The sequence below is a fragment of the Alexandromys fortis genome, unplaced genomic scaffold, assembly GCF_014885135.2.
Source record: "Alexandromys fortis isolate MF-2015 unplaced genomic scaffold, M_Fortis_MF-2015_v1.1 scaffold_221, whole genome shotgun sequence".
NCBI lineage: Eukaryota > Metazoa > Chordata > Mammalia > Rodentia > Cricetidae > Alexandromys > Alexandromys fortis.
Genome location: NW_026068096.1, coordinates 1,664,414 through 1,688,421, shown reverse-complemented (window position 1 = coordinate 1,688,421; position 24,008 = coordinate 1,664,414). Strand labels below are relative to the sequence as shown.

General features: G+C 54.1%; 1 protein-coding gene across 9 annotated transcripts in view; it reads right to left on the bottom strand.

Annotated features, from left to right (window-relative positions):
* Positions 1-24,008, bottom strand: part of Sbno2 (strawberry notch homolog 2) — a 44,955-nt gene that overhangs the window by 15,419 nt on the left and 5,528 nt on the right. For 2 of the 9 annotated variants that reach the window (XM_050123367.1, XM_050123362.1), the window contains exons 2-6: positions 16,790-16,882; positions 12,250-12,424; positions 11,590-11,655; positions 10,495-10,568; positions 8,891-9,002 (exon numbers count right to left, since the gene is read on the bottom strand). In XM_050123367.1, coding sequence (XP_049979324.1) covers positions 8,891-9,002; positions 10,495-10,568; positions 11,590-11,655; positions 12,250-12,330 — 333 coding nt within the window. In that variant the 5' untranslated portion in view covers positions 12,331-12,424; positions 16,790-16,882. Of the gene's footprint in view, positions 1-1,759; positions 4,221-8,890; positions 9,003-10,494; positions 10,569-11,558; positions 11,656-12,249; positions 12,425-16,789; positions 16,883-24,008 lie in introns of those variants that run through there. The other 7 variants (XM_050123364.1, XM_050123363.1, XM_050123366.1 and 4 more) reach the window with 6 other exon arrangements.

The following is a 24,008-nucleotide window of genomic DNA, read 5'->3' as shown; positions in this document are numbered from 1 at the left end:
GCAAGTGACAAAGTAGCCTGCCACCCAGTGGAGTCCCACACAGCACAACATGGAGTAACTGGGAAGACATGGCACTCAGTGACATGTGGATGGGACGAGTGCAGTGATGGCTAACAGGGATGGGATTTTGTCTGATGGGATGGAATGTTCTAGAAGTCATTAAATACACACACTTCACATGAGTGAGCTAAATGGAATACGGATCAAACCCAATAAGCTTAGGTTTGTTTGCTCTGGCCTCAAACTCATAGTAATCTTCCCTCAGCCTCCCAAGATGACAGGTGTGAGCCACCATCTCCACCTAGAGACCCTGAAAGCACTCTGCAGGTTGGGGGTCTCCATGCCCCTCCCACCTCTCCAGCTTTACAGAGGAGGGATTGAGGCCAGGGTGAGGATCCTGAAGGCCCGGCTTGGGCAGAACTACCCTGCACCCCTGTGGCAGGAGTCTGCCCTGAGGCATTAGGATCACAACAGACAGAGCCCCTCACACACCCTGACTCTGGGGTCTTGACAGTGAGCACTCCCAGGGTGCACAGCAGGTTCTCTGGGCCACTGTCTGCAACAGAGGTGTGCTCAGAGAATGCCAGGGAGATGAAGCTGTACCACCCGGGTGGAAGTCTTGGTCCTAGGGTGGGTCCTGAGTAACAACTACCCTGTCCCTCAACCCAAGATGGGGACACTGTCAATTAAGGCTGGCCCAGGGAGGCAGACTGAGAGGGTAGGATGGCTTATGTCCTGAGGCATCTCAGGACGGAGAAAGGAAGTAAGGGGAAACTGAGGCACTCTACACGGCAGGCCACTGTGGTGTCAGCAGAAAGCCCCTCACTCAGTGTGATGCGCACGACACAGGGACAGAAAGTGATGGCTCTGAGGAGCGCCACGCCACCCTGGAACCCTGACTTTCTAAGCCAGTCTCACATTGCCCCTGCTGACCTCAGACCCCTGTCCTCCAGTGCTGGCGTGGTGCAAGAGCACTCACCTGGCACCTTCAACGCCAGTCTAAAACTTCGCCAGCAAAGCCAGTGAAGGACAAACAACCTGACACGACCTCCCTTAGGGCCAGGGTTTCCAGGGGTCCAGGACATTAACTAATCACAGACCCACATTGGTGAGCTCCCCCACCCGCTGGAAATGTCCTGGGCCTCCCCTGCAGGATGATCTGAGGATAGGGTTCCCAGCGAGGCCCCTCTAAAGTCTATACCATGTAGTCCCTCTCTGCTGGGTCTCTATTGGGTGGCACAAATGAGGAGGTTAGGAGGGTCCCCACTGTGGTTACTGGCGGCAGCATCTGATGGCCTGTTAGGGGGAGGGGAACTGGCAGGAGCAAGCCCTAGCTAGACCCTCCTAGGCCACTCAGAGGTCAGACAGCGGACAGCTCCCAAGCCCAGGAGGGACCCTCCCTCGGTCGGACACACCCCTTCGGAAAAAGCCCCCCACCCCTTCTGGACTGGGAGACCAGAGGAAAGACGGGCTCCTGGCTCTACCTACCCCACGAGACCTGGCTGAGACTGAGTTCTGCCCTAGTCCAGGAAGAGGTGTTGACAAAGATCCCACAGGGGCTGAGAACATCCTCGACTCCCTTCCCCAGTCACCCCCGTGCTGGCTACTGCTCTAAAACTCTGGCACGTTCACTGTGACTCGCCAAGGAGAGTACAGCTTGGGCAGGGCTGGGGGCGTCCTGCCCCGGTTCTGCCACCTGTGGGAGCTCAGGGGCGCCACAGCTGGCTCTGGGTGGCCCTGCTGGTCCCTGGCTGGTTACCTTGTTGAGCGCGGCGAACTGCAGCCAGAAGCGCAGCTGCGACATGGTCAGGGTGTGGGGCGCTGAGCAGTGGCCGCCGTGTCTCCCTGGAAGAGCTGCCGGGGAGCACCAGCCTCATGACCACGGTGGCCGCAGGCTCAGCAGCTCTGTCGGGCTGGAGGCAGCAGTGATCCTGCTGGCCCCATTTGCATGAGGGTTAGTCACCGGCTCCCGACTTCCCCTAAGGCTGGGCTGAGTTTCAGGAAATGATGCCTGCCTGGTAAGTCAGGGCAGTTACTGGCAGAGTGCGGAGAATTACTGTAGGGGGCGGACCGGCCCAGAAGGGCTGTCAACAAAGGCGCACCGTGCCGGGCCCAGCGCCTGGTCTGGTCCTATTCTCCTGGGGCGTTCAACTGGGGTTAGAGGACAAAGCCTCAGTTTCCCCAGAACTACTGAAGCACTAGACCCTGTCTGTGACCCTCCTCCCTGAGGATGACAGGAATTAGGAGCTGGAGGGGGGCACCGTGAGAAGTTGGGCTAGGAGAACTGAGGCCAAGGCACCCCTCTATTCCTCCCTTAAGCTAAGCGGAGCCTCCCCAGCCCTTCATCAAACCGCATCCTTATCCTCAAGCTTCCTCAGCCCAGGCCACAGACGGTCATTCCTGGTGTCCCTGAAGGAGCTGGGGGTCACAGTGGTGTGATTCCCCCATGGGGCTACAGTCATTTACAGCTGCCCCTGGGGACTGTGGCCTCTCCTGTTGGAAGATGAAGTACCCCAGAAGAGGGGTCAGAGCTCCTGGGAAGAAGGCTGAGAAGCCCAGCAAGCAGGGTCCCATGCAGGGACAAGAACCCTGGCCATCCTGTCAGGACCACTCCCTTGGTCACCCAGGACAAAGGCCCCAGAAGCAGCAGACAGAGCAGACTCATGTTCCTGGCCCTCATCAACCCTGGCAACATCAGTCCTACCCAGAAGCCCCTGCACTGCATTGCAGACCGGTGCAGGCACTGAGCAAAGTGTCAATTCTAGTTAGCGGAGTGAAGCCAGGCACCGTGGAGCACCCTTGTCATCACCCCGAGAGGATGAGGCAGGAGGATTGGGAGAGTAGCCCAGGCTACAATGAAAGACCCTATCTCAATAAACTGAAAACAGAACTCGCTGAGGAGAGTGGGGAACTGAAGCCCAAGGACTCTGGGAAGCAGCCAGGGAGCTTCCTAGAGGGCAAAGCACTCACTAGCTTGGAGTTAACTCCACAAACACATTTCTAGATCCTCAGGGGAAATTAGGAGCACCCAGTAGAGAATCACGGCGCACGGAAGGTGGGAACAGGACGCTTTGTCCACAGGTCCACAGCCGGGAATATCACACAGCATGAGCAGGAAAGACCCCAGCACATGTGGCTTGGAGGAACCTTGAGGACACAGAGCACACACCATGTAGGACTCCAAGGGCTGGGGACGAGATGGAATAACCTGTCAGGGGACACGCTTTCCTCCGAGGAGACATGTGTTCTAGAACTGGAGAGAGGTGAGGGCTGCCTGTGTCTGTAAATGCACTCTATGCAGCCAAGGCTAACCTGGAGCGCCTGATCCTCCCATGCTGGTGAATGGACACTGAAAGGACAATCTTTACAGCTGTGTAAGCTCTAGTTTAGAAAGACCTATTGGCCAGCACTCAGGAGGCAGAGGCAGGTAGATCTTGAGTACAAGGTCAGCCTGGGCTACAGAGCTAGTTCCAGTACAGTCAAGGCTAAAAAGAAACGAGAGGGCACGATTTCAGGAGGACTGAGAATAACAGAAACAAGTAAGAAGCTGAAGTCAAAAACAACCCAAGCATGAAAGGTGAAGGGCTTGAGGGCTCTCCCAGGAGAGAGAGAACTCAGGGTGTGGCAGGGAGGGGTCTCTGATCCAGGTTGTGAGGTCTCAGTCTGGGAGAAGAAAGAGCTGGGAATAGGGTGGAGGGATGGACAGGGCCAAGCTAGACACACAGCCCAATGATGGGACATTGCTAATGAGGAGGTCTGGGCTGATAATGGCCACTAGTGGGTGGCAGGGCTGGCCAGAGGGCACTGACTCCCAGGCTAGCTGGTCTTTGGATTTGATGGAGGCAGTGGGGGTGAGTGTCCCTTACAGGGACAACCTGACCCTCATCTGACCGTAGTCTTAATGCCCCACTGTGTCTCCGGCCTTGGTTCTCAACACCACAAAAGGACAGAGTAGGGCAAGGAGGGTTGCTAGCCTCGCACAGGGGTCTCAGAGCAAAGAAGCAGGGCTTCTGTGATGGCTGCAGGCAGCCCACAGGTCACCCCAGCTGCTCTCAGCCGGCACTCAGGAGGTCAGGGCCAGCCTGGGCTACACAAGAATAGAGCCTTGGGAGGCAGAGGCAGGCGGATTTCTGTGAATTCGAGACCAGCCTGGTCTACAAGAGCTATTTCCAGGACTGAGAAAAACCCTGTCTCAAAAACAAAACAAAACAAAACAAAACAAAACAAAAAAAAAAAAAAAAACAGGCAGTGGTGGTGCACACCTTTAATTTCAGCACTGGGGAGGCAGAGGCTGGCGGATCTCTCCAGCCTGGTCTATGTAGTGAGTTCCAGGATAGCCTAGACTGCTGCACAGAGAAACCTTGTCTCAAAAAACAAAACATACAGGATCTGGTGTGGTACAAGGCTGAGGGCAGAGTGAGAGAGTACCACAGAACCCTGGGTTCATCCCAGACACCAAAGAAATCAGATGTGGGAAATTGAAGGCGGAAGATCAGGAGTTCAAGGTCTGCCTCAGCTACTCGGTGAGTTCAGGGAGATTGGCTGCTCTTTGGAGGACCAGGGTTTTTTATTTTGGTTATTTATTTATGGTTTGTTTTGTTTTTTTCAAGACAAGGTTTCTCTGTAGCTTTGGGGCCTGTCCTGGAACTGACTCTGTAGACCAGGCTGACCTCAAACTCAGAGATCCACCTGCTTCTACCTTCCGAGTGCTGGGATTAAAGGCGTGCACCACCCCCAGCGAAAACCAAGGTTTAATTTCCAGCACCCACATGGTAGTTTACAACTGTCTGTAACTCCAGTTCCAGGGAATCTGATACCCTCACACAAATGTGCACATAAAACTGAAAAACAAACAAACAAACAAACAAACCACTCCTGGGCCTGGATCCTAACAACACAGTATAGCAGAAATACTGGGATACTATAATGACCCACAGGGTCATGGTGAGTTTTTACCCAACCACAGATGTCTCTATGAAATGGAGGATCAGACACAAAAAGAAGCCGTGGCACAGGAGGCTGGGGCTGGAGACTGGCTAAGAGTACCTGGTGACTGTGGCAGGAGAGGCCAGATAGGGACTGTGCAAACCCGCCTCACATACCAGGCTCCCCAGCAGGGAAAGCCAGATTCTCAATGGTTTTGGCCTCAATCTCCCCTGCCCTGCCCACTTGCTGCCTCTCCACAAGCCCCGCCCTGTGGCTAAAAGTTCTGTACATAGCCTGGGCCACAGTGCTGTGGATCTCGCTGTGCAGGGTCCCCCCCACAACCCACAGCCCACCTCTACATGGCAGTAGCCGCATGTCTTCCTGTAAGCGAGCACCCCTCTCTGGCTCTCCTTCCCTGATGTCCGTAAACTGTCGGGCAGGCAGAGGCCAGACCTCTGATCCCTGAGACTAACATTTGCAGAGCAGTCGATGCGATGCGATGCGATGCGGCCGCCCGCCGGGCAGGGGCAGGGCGGGAGGTGGGAGGCGGCAGCACCGCTCCTTCCTGAGCGTGAGCTCATCTAGCTTCCCAGCAACCAGCCTGGAGAGCACATTATACATTACGGGATACACAATCTTGGAGGGAAGTGGTGGGGGGCCTGGGGTGCAGGCCTACCTGTGTACACAGGACCCCATCCTACCTGTACAGGGCCATGGCTAAGAATACAGGGTCTGTGTGGCTTTGCACCCACACCAGGAGCCTCAAGGGAGATTCAGGGCTTGGATGGGCACTGGGAATGTTGAGGAGCCCTAGGGCATTCTAGGGGTACAGGCCAAGAGAGGCCTAAAGAGAATGCAGAGGAAAGACAGGGGGTTAGACAGCAGGTCCTTCCCCCTTCCCTCTGGCACCCTTCACTCCCAAATGTCCCAGGCTTTGCCCTCCAGAGCTGTCAGTGTATCTGTACCCCTCCCTGGAAACAGAAGCTTCCGCTAACAGCTCCAACGGTCACCTGGCCCTCACGTCCATTCCTGGACACATGCCTGGAAACCAGGCCCTGTGGAAACTCTTTCACCCACGATGGTCAAATGGATAAACAAGTTCTGCAGGTGAGTGCACACGGACATGGGGAGCACTGTCAGCCATGACAGGTAGCGACACAGGCCACAGCGCGGAGGGACCCAAACGCAAAAGGCCCCACAGTGTGGGGCTCCACCAAAGGAAATGTCCAGAGCAGAAGAACCCAAAGACAGGAAAAGGATTCTTAGGTGCGGGGACTGAAGAGGAGAGGTGGTCGTTCATGGATGGGTGATATGGTGGCTTTGGAGTCACGTGATGTCTAAACTTAAAAAACAAACATGAAAAAACAAAACAAAAAACCCAACAACTCAAAAATGGAGACAAAACCAGGCGTTGAGTACCCACGCACCTGCACAGCCCAGGGTAGGCTATCCCCACGGGGTCTGTGGAGCTGTTCCGGTCACCGAGCAGGGCCATCAGAGCCCATGGGGTAGGGGCTCCAAGCCACCTGGAGATGGAAGGCGGAGCAGGGATTCATGGGGCCCTTTCCTTGTAGAAGCAGGTGGTGGAGGTCTGGGGCTGGCTGAAAAGGAAGGCAAGGCTCCAAGAGGTACTGCCAGGAACTCAAGACTGTGGGAGGGGGCTGAAGAGATGGCTCAGAGGTTAAGAGCACTGACTGTTCTTCCAGAGGGCCTGAGTTCAATTCCCAGCAACCATATGGTGGCTCACAACCATCTGTAATGAGATCTGGTGCCCTCTTCTGGCCTCCAACATACATGCAGGGAAAACTGTATACATAATTAATAAATAAATCTTTTAAAAAAAAAAAAAAAGACTGTGGGAGCCTGAAGTGACCCCTGCATGATGTGACGGGGCCAGCCAGCAGCTGGGGGGAGGGGGGACTCCCACAGCTTTCAGCAGAGGGAAAAGAGCCTGAGCAGAAGACAGCAGGGATCAGAGGTGACTATCTGAGGAAGACACAGAATGGCAGACAATACTTTGGATTTCTTCTGTTTCTTTTCTTATTGTAGTTTTCTTGTAGCTTTGAGACAGACTCTCAGGTGTAGCCCAGGAGCACCCTAGACTCTCCCCTTCCTTCTGGTTCCCAAGGGCAGGAATCGGAAGGACTTCTTCCTTAGAGGGCTAAATCACATGGTTCACAGTTTTTCTCTTTTTGCTTCTTCTACCAAAAAACTTGGGGCTTGTGTTTAGTTTCCAGCTGCCTGAGGGTTTCTTCTCTGCTGGTTCCTGGCACAGCTGGGTTTTCTGTCCCGACTCCAGGCTCACACTGTTGCAGTGAGCAGAGGCCACAAGGGTTGCAGTGAGGGAGTGTCTGCTCGAGCAGAGGCCTGCAGCCTGCAGGTAAAAACTCTAAACTCAGACGGGTGGGGTTGGCACCACACCTAGCCGGTCCAGATCTCCTCACTTGAGCACTCCTCATGTCCCTTCTGCTAGGTTGTGACACTTGGCTCAAGTCTGGCTCCTTCTTGTTCCATAGAATTCAAGGCCACCAGGGGCCCAGGGAGGTGGGGGAGGTGAAGGCAGGTGACAAGCTTGGGCCCCTCAACCCTGGGTCCAACCTTCTGTGAACAGGGCACAGGCATGGGGTGTGCACCTCCACAGGCATTTTGGGGACAGTGTGTGCAGGGCACACATATAGCAAGTGGTCAATCAATGCTCACCCACTGGATGGATGTGGCTATCTGCCATGAGAGCCACCATGTCTTCAGATGTGTTGGGACAAACAGGGTCCAGGCAAGGGGCAGAACACATAAGCACAGTTCGTGGGGGCCTGGCCTCAGGGAGTTCTAACCAAAGGGAGGAGGCAGCTGTAGGCCTCTGGCATCAGAAGAGATGGAGACAGAGACACAAAGACAGAGGGCAGACAGGGAGACAATACAGGGACAGAATGTGAGGGCTGATCTTGCCAGCTCACCACATCTGGAACAACGAGCCCAAGCAGCTGGGCCCACCTGTAGAAGACTCTCTTGACTGGACCCTAACCTGGCCACACCTTCTGGTGGCAGCCTGCATAAAAGGGCACAGAAGGAATCGTTTGCTCTCTGCCTGCTTGCCCTCTCCCTGGCCGGTTCGTCTACCCTGCGGCTAAGGCACTCCTTCCCTGGTGAGAGCCCACTTCTTCAGGATCCCAGCGCTGGATTGGGACTGCTGAGACATCCTGCTTCGGGACTAGGACAACCCAGGTCACAGCCCGTAAGCCACACTACTAAATGGCTGCATGTGTCTGTATCTGTAGCTATGCACATGTATGATATATTATATACTCATTCACCAGTTCTGTCCTTTAGAACCATGACTAAGACAGAAAGGCAGTCGAAATGTGGGCTGGCGGGCCTGGCTTCCTCACTGTGTTCTGAGGAGCCTGATAACACAACATTCTTTACACTTCTGCAGAGACCTGGTGACAGAGACATATGCCACTGCCCTGTTGCTGAGCAGAGCCCTCTGGGACAGCTCCCTGGTGTGAGTTCTTAGGTGGCAGTGAGGGGCTGGTGGGGCGGATGCCCTTGTGACTCATGGGGAATGGGATTCAGACCCTGTCCTGTGATCTGTGGGGGGCTTGGCTACGCGCACATGCTGCATGGGGCATGGACGCTTTGTGTAGGACCTGTGGGGAAACCCACCACAGTGTAGGGTGTGAGGCAGGTGTAAGACAGGACAGACGATCTACCCCCTGAGCCACAGACCTTGGGAGCCTCCAGCCTTCCTCATACAGCCCCCCGGCTAGGGAAAAGTCACCTTCAGGTACAACTCTGCGGCAAAGTCCCAAAGGCCAGTGACAGCAGATCTCAATTCCAGGATGCCAAGACCAGTCTGGGTAGCCTGATCCTCCCTGCCCAGAGTGGCCTTGAATCCCTGTCCCATCAGTCCTGCTGAAGATTGGCAGCCACAGTGATGGCTCAGGGCCCTGTGCAGTGCTGTTACCTGAGCAAAGTTGCTGCTCTTGGAGAAGAAGCTGGGGACAGTGGCTGTGGTGGGGTAGCTGGTGTCAGGGCAGGACTGGCCATCAAGGAATGGGGTGGAACCCATGAACTGTCTGTAAAAAGAAATAAGGAGAGTAACCATGGGGCTGAGAGAGGCAAGGCGGGGCACAGGATCGCAGGACCCCTCTCAACTGGTGGGAGCTCAGTCACATCAGTCACATAAGGCTTGGCCTGTCACACTGGACAGTCATGGATCCAACCCAGGGGCTTCAGAAACACAGCTCAGAGCATATCCCAGGACAGGCTTGAGTCAGTCTACTAACCAGCACCTCCTACAGGGCCTCCTACATGGTCCCTCAGACACGACACCCACACAGGACAGACAAATATGACCTGTTTCTCTGTGGCCAAGAAGAATAAGGAGAAGGGAACAGAGGCAGACCTGTCAGGGCTGCTCTCCCAGCTGAGTAATGAGGCCCTGCAGGTGAGGGGGCTGGGCTCAGTGAGCTGTGCTGAGCCTGGGGATGGGGGGACGGGATGTCGCATGGGGCAGGGGGACACTGGCCATCCCTAGGGCCTCTACCCCTTTTCTGGAGAGATTTGCTAAAACAAACATGAAGGCTGAGTTCACATAATAAATCCCATAGCCTGCCCACAAATGGTTCCCTGTGGGAACCTGCTGTGCGGCACCAGGACCTGAACCATATGCACGGATAACCTTGGCATGGCAACAGGCAGAGTCAAATGGTGGTGAGCTCCAGGTCCAGTGAGAGAGTCTGTAGCTTTGAAGTCTGTCCTGGAACTAGCTCTTGTAGACCAGGCTGGCCTCGAACTCGCAGAGATCTGCCTGCCACTGCCTCCCAAGTGCTGGGATTAAAGGCGTGCGCCACCACCCGGCGGCGAGAGATCCCATTTCAAAAACCAAGGTGGATGGGGCTGGAGAGATGTCTCAGTGGTTAAAGTACCAGCTGCTCTTCCAAAGGATACAGGTTCTCAGTACCCACGTGGTGGCTCTCAACCACCTGTAACCCCAGTTCTAGGAATCCAATACCCTCTTCTGCCTCCATGGCACGCACGTCATATATAAACATACATGCAAGGCAAAATATCCATAACTGAGCTGGGTGTGACAGCCATATTTAACCCCAGCACTCTGGAGGCAGAGGTGCTTGGATCTCTTTGAGTTCCAGGCCAGCCTAGGCTACAACTCTGTAGTTCCAGTTAGGACTACAGAGTGAGACCCTGACTCAAATTTAAAGAAAGAAAAAAAGGTAGTGAGTGAATGAGGAACATACCCAGCACTGGCTTCCAGCCCCAAATGTACAGGCACACACGCTTGCACATGCAGGCAGGCACGCATGCACGCACCACCCTGGAACGGAAGCTCTGACCCAATCTGCTTTGAGTTGTTTGCACAGTGCATGTTCCCCCAAGCCTTCAAAACCCAGGACTCTCCGGGGGTCCTGGAGTCCTGCCCCAGCAACCTCTGCCATTTCAAACCCAGATTTGTCCTGACACAGGGCTCTGCAAACATGCTCTTTCTAGACTTGGTCTTCCAGGCTGCTCCACCATGCAGTGCTGGGGTGAGTCCCACTGCACACTTACTGGTTTTCACTGGAGAAAGTGGGGTACGAAGCCGGTGAAAAACTGCTCCACCAGGGACAGTGCAGGAGTCGGTTCTGAAACACAGGGGGGCATCAGGTACGGCAGGAAGAAAGCAGGGCCCCAGTGTACAAAAGGCAAGGGTCATGGAGAACCACTAAGTCAGCCAATGTCTCAGCTTCCCCATGTGCATGAGGTTAGCCATGGAAGGCTGCAAAGAAGGCAGAAGGGAGCAAATGATACACTGAGTGTGGGTGCACGGCCCCACAGGGCTGAAATGTTCCCTTCCAATAAGAACCCTGGAGACTGCTTGAAAGGGATACGGACGGACGGACTTGGGTTGGTGGCAGAGACTCTGCCTAGAATCTCAGTGAGGGGCTGGAGGTGTGGTCAGGGTGGAGCCCCACCTAGAATCCCCAGTGAGGGGTTGTGGGCGTGGTCAGGCTTGGAGTGCCTCCTAGAATCTCCCAGTGAGGGGCTTGGGAGTGGCTTAGGATGGGGGATGTGGTTCCAGGCTCTGGGACCCCAAAGGTACTCTGGGCAAAGTTGAGGTTCACCCAAAACCTCTTCAACAAGGGACCAGCATTCCTACCCCTAATAGGGCTTGATGCTGCCCTAAATGAGCAATCCTGGATGTCATCATAAAGGATCACATGCTGGCGGACCCAGGGCCATCCACTGAGTCCGCCATCCCTGTTTCTGTCCCTGGAATCCTGTTTGGGAATCGTACCATGGGGATGGATGGAGGGAGGAGAAGGCAGCACTATTTATAGCAGAGAAAATTGGACTCTCTCCAAAGGCCCCACAATAGGGAAATAATTAAGTAAATTATGGGTTGTGGATGAAGGAACAGTGGGCGGGGAACATGTAGGGCCAAGCAGAAAGGATAGGAGCTGGGCCTGTCCTGGTTGCCAGCCAGGGTTTCTGAGCTATGAGTGACATTCTGGGTGTCAGCACTACATGATGTGGAGCTCCATTAATGACACTTCCTCGTCTGTGCTCTACCCATAGGAGCATGTGGTGGCCCAGCTGGGCACAGTATGGGGACTGAGTAAGCACCACTCTACCTGGCCCTTCCAGTGTCTCAGCTGTGCCCACCTCTGTTCCGTCTGGTTCCCCCTCATCCTGTCTGACCACTCTTCCTGTGTCCTGCATCCTCAGTGCCTATGACAGACAGCACAAGGAGACAGAGGGCAGAAGGTGCTGTCTCCCTTAAGAGCAGCCCCTGCCAGGCCAGCCTGGTCTACAGAGCTAGTTCCAGGACAGGCTCCAGGGCTACAAAGAAACCCTGTCTCAAAAAACAAACAAACAAACAACAAAAAAGAGCCCCAAATGAAGCTGGAGCTGGTGCAGTCTGCAGCGAGTCCTGGGCTCCATTCCCAGCAGACACCAGGCGTGGTGGCGCACACGAGCCACTCCAGCTTTCAGGAGACGGAGCCAGGAGTTTATGATCGCCCTCTCATACTGGCAAACTTGAGGCCACTCTGGGTTACAACGAAACCCAACCTCAAAAACAAAACAACAATAAAACAAACAAACAGAAGCCCCTCTGCTGCCAACTGTGGGCAGGAGACTCAAGAGGATGCTGCAGGCCAGGGTCAAAGTCAACCTCTTTCTCACTCAGGGACAGGACTGTGTCTAGGGTGTCACTGTGAGCTGGGGAGCAGGGCTCTGTAGACGTGCTACAAAGGTTGTCATGGCCATCAGGGCATCCTCTTTGTCCCCTGGGGTGGTTATGAGAATAAGGACAAGACTCACCTGCAGCTGGATGCCACCTCCAGGGGGCGGGAGCTCATGTGGAGGGAAGTCCCCATCCATGGTGGGCTCCACTGCCAGCATCAGGCGGGTGACAGTGGGGCTCCGCGACCCTTAGGTGGCGCTATCTAGCCTTCTCACTCTGCGGTACTAATAGTAGCAGGTGCGATGTCATGTCCTGTGGCGGGGAGAATGTCATACTGAACTGACTGTGGATGCTCCCCGACCCAGTGCCTCCCATTTGGGATGGTGTCAGGGCAGAAGGTACAGTTGTGGCTCCTGGCCCACTGAGGCCATCAACACATCAACACTAGTCATGGCACGGCTGCTACCTACTGGGTCCACCCACTATGAGCGGAACAGCCTGAGGCTGGCCCTGTGGCCCTGTGGGGATGGTCAGTTAGGCCCTCTGTAGACACTGCAGACACCCAAAGCCTGCCAATGAGCCCCAAGTCTCTCAGAAGAGCCCCAGAAGTTCCCGCTGGGTCAGATCAAGAAAAGCCCTGCTCAGGGTATCCTAGACTTGGGGGTGATGAACCCTCAGCCCCGACACAGTCAAACGCAGGACAAATACGGCCTTCTCCCCAGGTCTGTGGTACAGACCAGAGCACACCGAGGTCCCTAGATTTCCCACCAGCCAGACCTAAGCCCCCAGGCCAGCCAGAAGGGAGGTAGAATTCAGACAGGCAGAGCACAAGGTTAATCACCAAAGAGGCAGGAAGGGGAGAAGGCACCGCCCAGTTAAGCCCTGGAGTGGAGCTGGCCCTTCCAGTAATTGCCCACAGCACAGGCCACAAGCATCAGGCAGTGGCTTGTGTAATCCAGCCAGAGGAAGAGCCTGCCTGGGGATGGTGGCAGGAGGGAGGGAAAGGGGCCCAGCGGGCAGAGGCAAGACTGCCAGCAAGGCCAGAAGTCCTGCTCCCCACCAGTCCCTGCTCAAAGGCCATCTGCTCAGCTTAGCAGGCCCAGACCTGTGATGGCCTGGTCACAACTGGATGGCACTCAGAGCAGCTCATGGTGGATAGATACTGTGTAATCTGAGGGACTGGATGTCCTCATATTTTGGGGCAAACCGGGATATGGCTCAGTGATGAAAGTTCGCCTAGCTCTGGGTGCTGCAAGCCTGTCACCCCGGACTTGAGATGCTGAGGCAGCAAGGTAACAAGTTCAAGACTGGTCTGGGCCACAAAGCGACTGCCTCAGAAAGTAAACACAAGTTATGGGGTGTTGTTGGCTGTTTGCCAGGGATAGATAAAGCTTTGGGTCACCCCATAAACAAGCTGTGATGGTGTACCCATCATCCAGCACTAGGGACTGGAGACAGAAGGACCAGGAGGTAAAGGTCAGTTGGGGCTACACAGGAAGTTAGGGCCAGCCTGAGCTACATGAGCCCCTCTCCAAAACAAAACAAGGAACTGGAGGTCTACTGGGTAAAAATACCCACTGTGCAGACTTTGTTCCCAGCACCGCAGAACAAGAACATGGCCACACACACTTATAACGCAGCAGTAACTTGTGACAGACACAAGCCAACAATGCAAGCTCCAGGGTCAGTGGGAGGAAGTCAGGCTGAGCCTGTAACTCAATGGGTGGAGCACTGACCTAGCATATACAGGGGCCTGGCTCCATCCCAGCGAACACCAGGTGCCATAGTATGGTGTGGGAGGCCCTTCTGTATATGTGTTGCTTTTATTGGGTAATGGATAAAGAAGCATGCTTGGCCTGGGATAGGGCAGAGTAGAGCTACCTAAACTGAATGCTGGGAGAAAGAAGGCAGAGTCACGAGATGCCATGTAGCCACCAGAGGGGAAAGATGTGAGCTGCCAGCTGGAACCTTGCTGGTAGGCCACGAGCCTCGTGGTAAAATATAAAATAATGGAATTGGGTTAATTCTAAATGTAAGAGCTAGCTAACAGTATGCTTAAACTATTCGCCAAACAGCATTGCAAATAATGTAGTTTCCTTTTTTTTTTTTTTTTGAGACAGGGTTTTACTGTAGCTATCAAGCCTGTCCTGGAACTAGCTCTTGTAGACCAGGCTGGTCTCAAACTCACAGGGATCCACCTGTCTCTGCCTCCCGAGTGCTGGGATTGAAAGCACGCACCATCATCCGGTATAATGTAGTTTCTGTGTGATGATTTCGGGAGTCTTGGCATCCAGACAGAAAATCCGGCCTCCCCCAACAACAGTACACACCTGTCATCCCAGCACTAAGGGGGTCGGGGGAGCAACCAGGATGCCAGTTTAAGGTCATCCTCGACAACACAGAGAGTTGGAGGATCAGCCCGTGTCATATGAAATCATTTTTAAAGATTTATTTTAATTTTATGTATATGGGTGGTTTGCCTGCACTTGTGTCTGTGTATGCCTGGTGTTCACAGAAGCCAGAAGAGGGCATGGGATCCCTTAGAACTGAAGTTACAGACAGTTGTGAGCCATCATGTGGGTGCTGGGAATTGAACAGACAGTGCTCCTAACCTCTGGGTCATCTCTCCAGCCAGAGAAACTGTGCTTTGTGTTTTTTTTTTCCTTTTCTTTCTTTCTTTTTTTTAATTGTTGATTTTCGTTTAGTTTTTTGAGGCAGGGTTTTTCTGTGTAGCCCTGGCTGTCCTGGGACTTACTCTGGAGACCAGGCTGACCTTGAACTCACAGAAATCTCCCTGCCTCTGCCTCCCAAGTGCTGGGTCCAAAGGAGTGTGCCACCACCATCACTGGCTGTTTTTGTTTTTGAGGAAAGGAATAAGGCAGAGACTGACAGAGTCCTCTGTGTATAGACCCACACAAGCATGTGCACATGCACACGCAGAGATTTAGGGGTGAGGCAGGCCACAACTGCCTCCATCTTGGCACCTGTGGTCCTTGGGTCTTAGTAGCCCATCAACTAACTGATGGACCTAACTGCTGAAGGGTCCAGACCTCCTCAGCTCAACTTCTGCCTCCCAACCAAGCACCCTGAGAGTGAGTGGGGCAGAACCCTTCAGAGTCCTGCTTCGTGCATCTCCCAGGCCTGATGTCTGCTGGGCTGGAGGCTAGCCTCAGGCTGCTGTCTGAGGAAGTGAGCTGACTGGTCATCCAGACAGTTATCAGGGACCGTGCAGAGCAGGCTGGCCCCACCATGCTGTGTCTTTTCCTCTTGTCATCTAGGAGCACTGGTACTCCCTCCTGTTCTGAGAGGCTGTGCTGGAAGGTGTGGGTCATGCTTGGTCAGTCAGGGGCAGGGGTCAGGCTCAATAGCCACTGAGTGGTAGGAGCCATCACAAGTGATCTGGGATTTGTGTCTTGGTAATCCTTGCTGGTTCCTCTGACCACGCCCCCAGCCCCTCACTGGGGATTCTAGCAATGGGCTTACTGTCTGGCCAAAGCCCTAACCTGGTTTTTTATAACTTTTTTGAGGGACATGTGAGATGTCTCAGGGGGTAAAAGAACTTGTCACCAAATCTGACAATCTGAGTTCAATACTTGAGACCCAAGTAGTAGACAGTGACTCCTACAGGTTGTGCTCTTACCTCTTGCAACACTCTTGTCTCAGCCTCCCAAGTCTGGGAGCACAGACCTGTGCCACCCTCCTCACTCTCCCTCCCTCTTCTTTAAAATACTGATCAGGGCTGCAGACAGCTCAGGGGTTAGAGCACAAGCTGCTCTTACAGAGGGCATGGGCTCAGTTTTCAGAGCCACATGGCAGCTCACATCCATCCCTAGCTCCAGTTCACGGGACCTGGCACTCTCTTCTGACATCTGTGGGCAGCAGGCACATGTGCCACACAGACATGTGCAACCATATACTCATGTACATAAATTAAAAATACATAAATCTAAAAAACTGTAATAAAACCAGGAGGAATAGTTAGAAATAATGATAATAGCCAGGTATAGTGGCCCACATCTTTAATCTCAGTACTCACAAGGCAGAGGCAGGTGGATCTCTGTGAGTTCAAAGCCAGCCTGGACTACAGAGTGAGTGCCAGATCACCTATACCGAGAAACTCTGTCTCAAAAAACCAAACCAAACCAATAACAAATCAAAAATAATGGAGATGATATGGGATTCCCTCTATATGCTGTGAATATGTTTTATTACAATTGGTTAATAACGAAGCTGCTTTGGGCCTATTGCAGCACAGAATAGAGCAAGGCAGGAATTCCAAGCGGAGATAGAGGAGAAAAGAAGACAGTCAGGGAGACACCATGTAGCTGCCAAAGGAGACAGACACCAGATCCTTACCAGTAAACCATGAACCTGGTGCAATAGATAGAAAAATAGAAATGTGTTAATTCAAGCTAACAGGCAAAGCAGTGCTGCAATTAATACAGTTTCTGTGCAATTATTTTGGGTCTTGGCAGCCAGGAAACAAACGAATAGCCTCTGTCTGCCAAGAGACAGCTCAGCAGTTAAGAGCACAAGCTACCATTCGAGGAACCCAGGTGGTTCAGTGCCTGTGACTCTAGCTCTGGGTACCCTATGCCTCTGTCCTCTATGGGCACCTGCACACACACGCACAAGATAATAAATAAAAATCTTTAGCTGAGCAGTGGTGGCGCTCACCTTAAATCCCAGCATTCATGGGCAGGCTGATCTCTGTGAGTTCAAGATGAGCCTGGTTCACAGAGTGAGTTCCAGGCCAGCCAGGCTGAAAGCCTGTCTCAAAAAAACAAAGAATAAATAAATAAAAATCTTTTAAAATAGTAGTAATGATGATAATTTTGAAAGCTTTAAAACTGGGGGCTGGAGAACTGGCTCAGGGGTTAAGAACACTGGCTGCCTGCCGGGCAGTGGTGGTACACGCCTTTAATCCCAGCACTTGGGAGGCAGAAGCCAGCCTGGTCCACAAGAGCTAGTTCCAGGAAAGGCTCCAAAGCTACCGAAAAACCCTGTCTCGAAAAACCAAAATCCAAACAAACAAAACCAGATTCATATCAGTGCACTTGGGGACCTGGGTTCGAGAGTCAAGGTTTAGCCACACAAGCCCTGGCCACTGATCAAAGCAGAGTGCAGAATAAGTACACACATGGGCAGGAGGCAGGCAGGGGCTCAGCCCACACTGAAGCCTCAGGAGCAGCAGGGACCACACAGGTGACATACCAGCCACCATCCCTCATCACAGAAAGGAAATCTGACTCTTATCCAAACCAGGCTCCTTTGGTAACAGGGGCAAATGTGGATGGACCCGTGAGTGCAGGGAGCCACTGTACTCAATGCTGCGATCTCAAAACAGAAAGTTCCAGAATAAATGGCCTATAACTGAGTGTGGGTGGCTCAGGGTGTTGTATCTCTCAGAGACCAGGGTTCCATGCGAGGTGAGCCCAACCATACATGTGTTCCTGCACAGAACCAGCAAGCAACCTGCCCTTGGCTTCAGGGAGGCATACAGTTCCATGTGTGCACGGCTGAGGCCACTCCCAAGTGTCCTCAGAAGAAGTACATGGCATGTCCTCAGCCTCGTGCACGAGGCTACCACTTTGGGCCAGGGCATGATGGGGACCAAGAGCGGGGTAGTCACAGTACTACCACCCCATAGCTCAAAGACCTTACTATGGCCAAGGACATCAGTCTGGCAGTCTGGTCTAGCCAGTCCACCCTGATCTTTTTCCCAATGGTCAGGTGGGCCTGGGTTTGCAAGAAACCCAACACCACACGCCCTTCTTGACCTTTTTTTTTTTGTTTGGTTTTTGTTTTTCGAGACAGGGTTTCTCTGTGGTTTTGGAGCCTGTCCTGGAACTAGCTCTTGTAGACCAGGCTGGTCTCACAGAGATCCACTTGCCTCAGCCTCCCAAGTGCTGGGATTAAAGGCGTGTGCCACCACAGCCAGGCTTCCTTCTTGACCTTTGTAAAGGTGCAGCCTGGCTGTGGGAGAGGCCATATCCTTAATGACAGGCATAGTATCCAGAGAACACCCACCTCATCCAACTCTGCCCCTTCCCCGGTACTTAGGCATACCAGAAGACAAGGCCAACCACCATTCCCAGGAGCCCAGTCCAGATGGGTCCCCTCCCTCCCTTGGGCTGCCCATGGGTGTCCCCAAGGCCTCAGAGTTTCTCGTAAACCACAGTGGCTCTGGAGAGCCAGGCTGAGAACAGTGGGGTCGTCCTTTTCTGGGTCCTGGCCTCCCACTCTGTGATTGCTAGACACTGAGGTGGGAGTTCGGGGTGGGGGTGGGGGTTGTGCCAAGCCATGGCGCTACACAGAGAGGAGTGTATCAGTCATGGGCTGCTGACTGGGACTGCAGGATTGGGTATCTGGCAAGGGTCCCACCCACTCAGTCTCTTCTCCCATCTTACAGCCAAGACACCTGAGGCTTCTGTGGGAACTTGGGACAGGGTCCTAAACAGACCGGTAACCCTATTCCCGAATCAGGAGTTGAACCCCAGCAATTAAGTGCTGTGGGGCCAGCACCACGGGTCCCCAGGACCTGCATGGCTGAATTGGATCACCGACTCCCACAGGTTGTTCTCTGACCTCTACATGCCGTGCTGCACAGGACACCACCACCCATCCCACCAACCCCACCAACAATAAATGAATGCAAAAAGTAAATAAGTAATTTGGGCAGTCAAACCACCTCTACTGGCAGGGCTCCCCAGAGTAGATTTTACCACGTGACACACAGAGAACTCAGGCTGACTTCTCTCTACCTGGCCCCATTCCCCTCACCTGCCATGGTATTCAGGAATATACCACAGGATGGGGAGAGATGGGCACAGGGCCAGTCCTATGTCCTCCATTGTTCTGTACCCCAGTGTATGTGGCTGGGTCTGAAGAGGGTCGGAGCATCTCTACCCTGCCTGTAGAGATGGCTACCACCATCTGGGAGAAGGACAGGACCAGATGCTCAGCCCTGAAGGGCACAGGAAGGCACTAAGTGCCTTGTCTGGGTCTTTGAACACACAATAGATGATACTGAGTGAAGCCCAAACCCATTGACTTGTGCAGTTCGGAGTCCTGGCCTTGCAGATGGGGGTACGTGAGACTAAGGTATCAGGACATAGAATCTAGCGCTAGGGTTCCAGGATTCTCCGTTCCTGTGGCTTCAAACTGCCCAGGTTTGAAAGCTCTGCACCCTGGCAAACTCGCAGGGCATCTGAACTGTGATGGAGGCAGTCCTGCCCTATGTTCACTTCCCAGAGGCTAAAAATGAGGGCTTCCGTGCACTGGGAGCAGCCTGGCCTGGAGCGTGACCTCGGGTTTCTAGAGTTCTCTGGAGAACAATGGGGATGCCAGCTACAGGCAGAGGCCATGGCCAGCCTAACCCCAGGTCCTTCTGGACATGGGCACCGAGTGTCACAAGCACGCTGGGGAGAGGCATCACGTGTGTGACATGGGAACAGAGTACCTGAGGAGTAGGCAAAAGGCAGGGGTGTGCATGTGAATTACACCTGTTTCCAGTTTTGACCCCTCAGCCAACACCTCAGCCACTAAGTTGGCCTGCAAGGCCCCTCCACCAATCTCATGTGATCCCACTCAAGAGAAAAATGTGCAGGCTAGACTTGGCCCTTGCAAGCCCTCACTCTTGGCTATACTTAGGTACTGAAGAACAGTGGTCACAGGGCAACCACAGCCCTTCCCAGGGTTCCTCGATAGGTCGTAGTATGGGGGCTCAACACAACACCTTCACCTCCAATGGATCGGCCCACCCTTGCCTTCCAGGACCTTCTGCGGGACAGGGGTAGGCAGGAGGGAACGTCAGAAGACAAGAGTGCCAAGTTCAGGGAAGAGCCTGGAGCAGGCGTCTGAAGTGCTTATCCTCTCTGGCCGGACAGAAAACTTTACCCATGGACTAGATGCTGGGATGGGGCGATAGCTGTGCGCTCAGGGGCAGGGATAAGGTGATCCGGCTGGAGACCCCCTTGCCCTTGGCAAAGTAGACCACAAGAATGCCCATGCTGACAACTAAAAACACAAACGTCCATGCTGCGGACAGGTCTGGTGGGAGTGCCTGGCACCCCAACTGACTACAACTGTGCCTCTGGGAGAGGGCATGGGGTTCAGGCCCTAGTCTGACTCCACTACTGGGGGCCACAGGCTGGGAATGACTTAGCCAATCACCATGCGGCTGGAGAAAAGCCCAGGAGGGGACAGTGAGTAGGGAGAATGCCTTGCTTGCCTGTCTCTGCATCCTGACCATGGGAGTGGAAGCAGGGGCTGGGGCCAGCAGGGGCTGAAGCACAGGAGCACAGGAGGCACAGAGAATGACAGGGCAGAGAGGTGGCTGGGACTCCTCATCTCATGCTTAAGTACAGCGCTGTGCTCTCTGTTGACTGGGGCAGGGCCTCACCTACTCTAAGCAGGCCTTGAACGCATCCTCCTGAGGTGGCCCGTGTACATCACCATGCCTGGCTGTCAGTCAGGGTCCTATGGATGCTGCCACTGCCAAGAGGAAAACCTCACCTGAGGAGCCAGTCCACGGGTGCCATCAGGGCTGCGACACAGCCAGCAGTAACCATGTGGAGGACTCACAGTCCCCACTGGAGGTATTAGCTGGCTTCCCAGAGTCCATGGGCACACACACCTCCTGGCTGCAGAGGGAGGTGGGTGCCACACAAAGCAAGACATGCTGGTACACCAACAGGTCAATGGGTCACAGCCTCAGGAACTGCCCCAGTACCTGGCTTTGGGTATACAGCCCTCCATATCATCTAGTTCTACAGCTGCCCATCCCAGAGGCACGAGAGTGCCTCAGCCTGGGTCTGCAGGGCCCCAGCTCTGGCCACTTCGGGTGCAGTCTCACTGCCGTGGAGAGAGCTGGAGGAAGGACACTGGCTCTGGTGATGAGCTCTACTGCTCATCTGTTGCTTTAATCCTCTACCCATGTTGCACACGCAGACAGCCTTCTGGGCTGGCTTCCAAACGGGTGTCTCTATCTGGGAAAGTCCACGAGGGTCTTGTGCTTAAGTGTGGACTTTGAGAGACTATCGTCTCGTCTGATCCCAGATCAGCTTGAGCAGATGTTAAGCCAACCCTCCCGCCACCCACTACCCATCTTCCTAGTCCTTTGTAAAGACATGGTCACCATAGAGGGGTCTCTTCCATCCCACACTTGCTGTCATCCCCACCTCAAGCTCAGTGATCCTTGGAGATCCCGAATGGCGGCTGGGGTTGGCTGTCACTGGGCCAGTGATGTCCCGGTGACTACCACTGTCCTTGGGTCCCTTTGGTCCAGCCTCAATGTCAGCAACAACAACCTCATCCCCAGTGGTGGTCACTCAATGTCCAGAAGAAAATGGGGCTGGCTGTGGCTTAGGCATGGGCTGCAGGGACAGGAGCAGATGGTGTCTGTGTGAGTGAGGCCCTATGCTCCCACTAGTGACAGGGGCTGGACTGACACTGCAGCAGCTCAGGCACACCATTTTCTCTCTGTAAGTCCAGCACTACAAGGCGGGGCCTCCTTGTCAATGCTGTCAGTAGGTAGGATTGGAACCCAGAGGACTCCTGCTGTCCCCAATTCCACAGCCAGCAGGGAAGCCAGTTTGTCCCAACTTGGGGGTCTCAGACTTGCCCAGAGTCAACTCACTTGCCTGTAGTAAGTGGAAGAGAGGCCTGTGAAGACCCAGGAACACCATGGCCACTCAGACACACCAAGGAAGACTGTGGCCCTGAACTTAGTAGAACTCTAGAGTGTATACCACATACCAGGTTTATATGGTGCCGGAAATGGAACCCAGGGTGTGTGTGTGTGTGTGTGTGTGTGTGTGTGTGTGTGTGTGTGTGTGTAGTTAGTGCTCTAACCACTGACCTGCAGTCTCTCACCCAGGACTCTTACCAAAACCTCAGAGCTAGGATCCTGACCATGAAAGAGAGCATGCCCCCAGGGCTGATTATTCTAGGTTATCTAGGCCAGACCTGAGATCCCAACTCCACCCAAGACCAGCCACACGCCCCAAAATTGAAACTTTAGAATGACCAGCAGGGATTCACAAGCACAGTGACAGATGCTGGGGTATCTGGAGCCCCACAGCTTCTCAGGAGCTCAACAGCCAGCCCTGCCCTCCAGTGGAGGAACAGGTAGGCAGGGCACACTGGGGAGGCCCAGGCATGGCAGGAGGGGGCAGGAGAAAGGAATGTGGCCCTGGGTATCCAGCCAGGCTGGTTTTTCTGGAGAAGACTTGGATCAGAGTTTGCGGTGGCAGCCCCTGACTATCTAGAGTGGGCGACACAGGATGTCACACCCAACCCCTAATGCTGGGTGCTGTCAAGTTCCCACAAATCCAGAATAAAAATGTCAACTCAACTCTGGGACACCCCTAATGCCATCCCTGAGACTCCTAACTAGGTCTCAGAAGACCGAGCTTCAGAATCTAAGAGGCCGTCTGTTCCCAGGCGACATCAACAGGTTTTCTCAGCTGGCCTCTAGCCAGGCTCAGACACAAACCCCAATGGCCAGGACATAGGAGCTCAGATACCCCAATTCACAGCACTTGGGATACACTGGCCCAACCCAAAACATTCCAGCTGCTCTTAACCCCCCTCCCAGTCCCCACCAGGCACACTGGACTCCCACAGTACCCATCCCCAGGACCCAGAACCCAAACCACTGCCCAGAGAGTCCAGGCTTGCCTTGGTTTACCTGATGTTCACGAGGCCACCCTAGGCTGCAGAAATAGAGAGGGAGCAGTTGGGGTGGGTAGCTGCTGTTCTCTAACCCGCTGGCACGCCTGGGACAGTCACCCCACCCTTGTCACAGTGAATCACCACCATAAAGACCTAGATCTGCTGCCCTTCTAGGACCCTCATGTCTTATGTCTGTGGCCTTTGACCCCCGTGGGTGGGGAGACTTCCGGGAAAGGCGAATGACTAGCCTTCCTCTAGGATCAGCGCTGTCACTTTTGAAATGAAGCAGGACCTTGGCCCATCCCAGCCACTGCCCCTTTCAGTTTCAGTCTGTGCTGGGTTTGCACTGGGCCTGGCCCAGGCTATCTTGACGAGGGACCTCCAAGTCTGCTTCTCTCAGAGCAGCAGCGTGTGGATGTGGGCACCACAAGTCTGCAGGACACAAGCCAGGGCAGACCCGAAGCCACCTGCGAGTGCTGTTTGACCTACTGTCCATCTCCACTCTGCTCAGGCTGGGCACACGGTGGCCCAGCCAATCTTCCCCAGCACAGAGGATCTCTCTGCTGTCCCTAGACCCTCAGCACATGGCCTGGGCCCGATGGGCTGCTCTTCATAGGCCAGGGGCACCCTCCCTGTCCCTTTGACAATGCAGGTGTGGATGGAGCACACGGGCCCACTACTGGGAGCAATACACACCAGTATTGGCACACGGGTCCCCACCATGGCATCTGTGTCTGGCTCCTGGAAGCTGCCCTCTAAAGACAGAGCTGAGCTGCGGCCATACGGGTCACTGTGCCTGCCCTCCTCCAAGGGGCCCAGGACAAGGTTCCCAGCCATTCTCTGGTGTCCCTGATGTGAACTGGCAAGGAACCAGACCCATTCCAAAGCCTGCAGTCACACCCATGGGTTTCTGGGGGACACAACTGGTCTTGCTTTGGGCAACAGTTCCTCGGCAGAGTCTGTGATGTGCTAGGGCTCACTATATCCTAAGTCACACAAACATCACCTCTGTCTAGCTCTGGAACATTCTATGATCTTTGCTCAAAGGAAGAGCTGTCCCCATAAGCAGTCACCCCATCCCCACCTCCCTACCCCAGGACCTACAAACCCTCCTCCTGTTGCTCGATTCTCCTGCCCTGGATACTTCCCACCACAGGGCATGTGTGACCTTCTGTGTCTGGGGTCTGAACACCATGTCCTTGAAGTTCCTCCACATTGT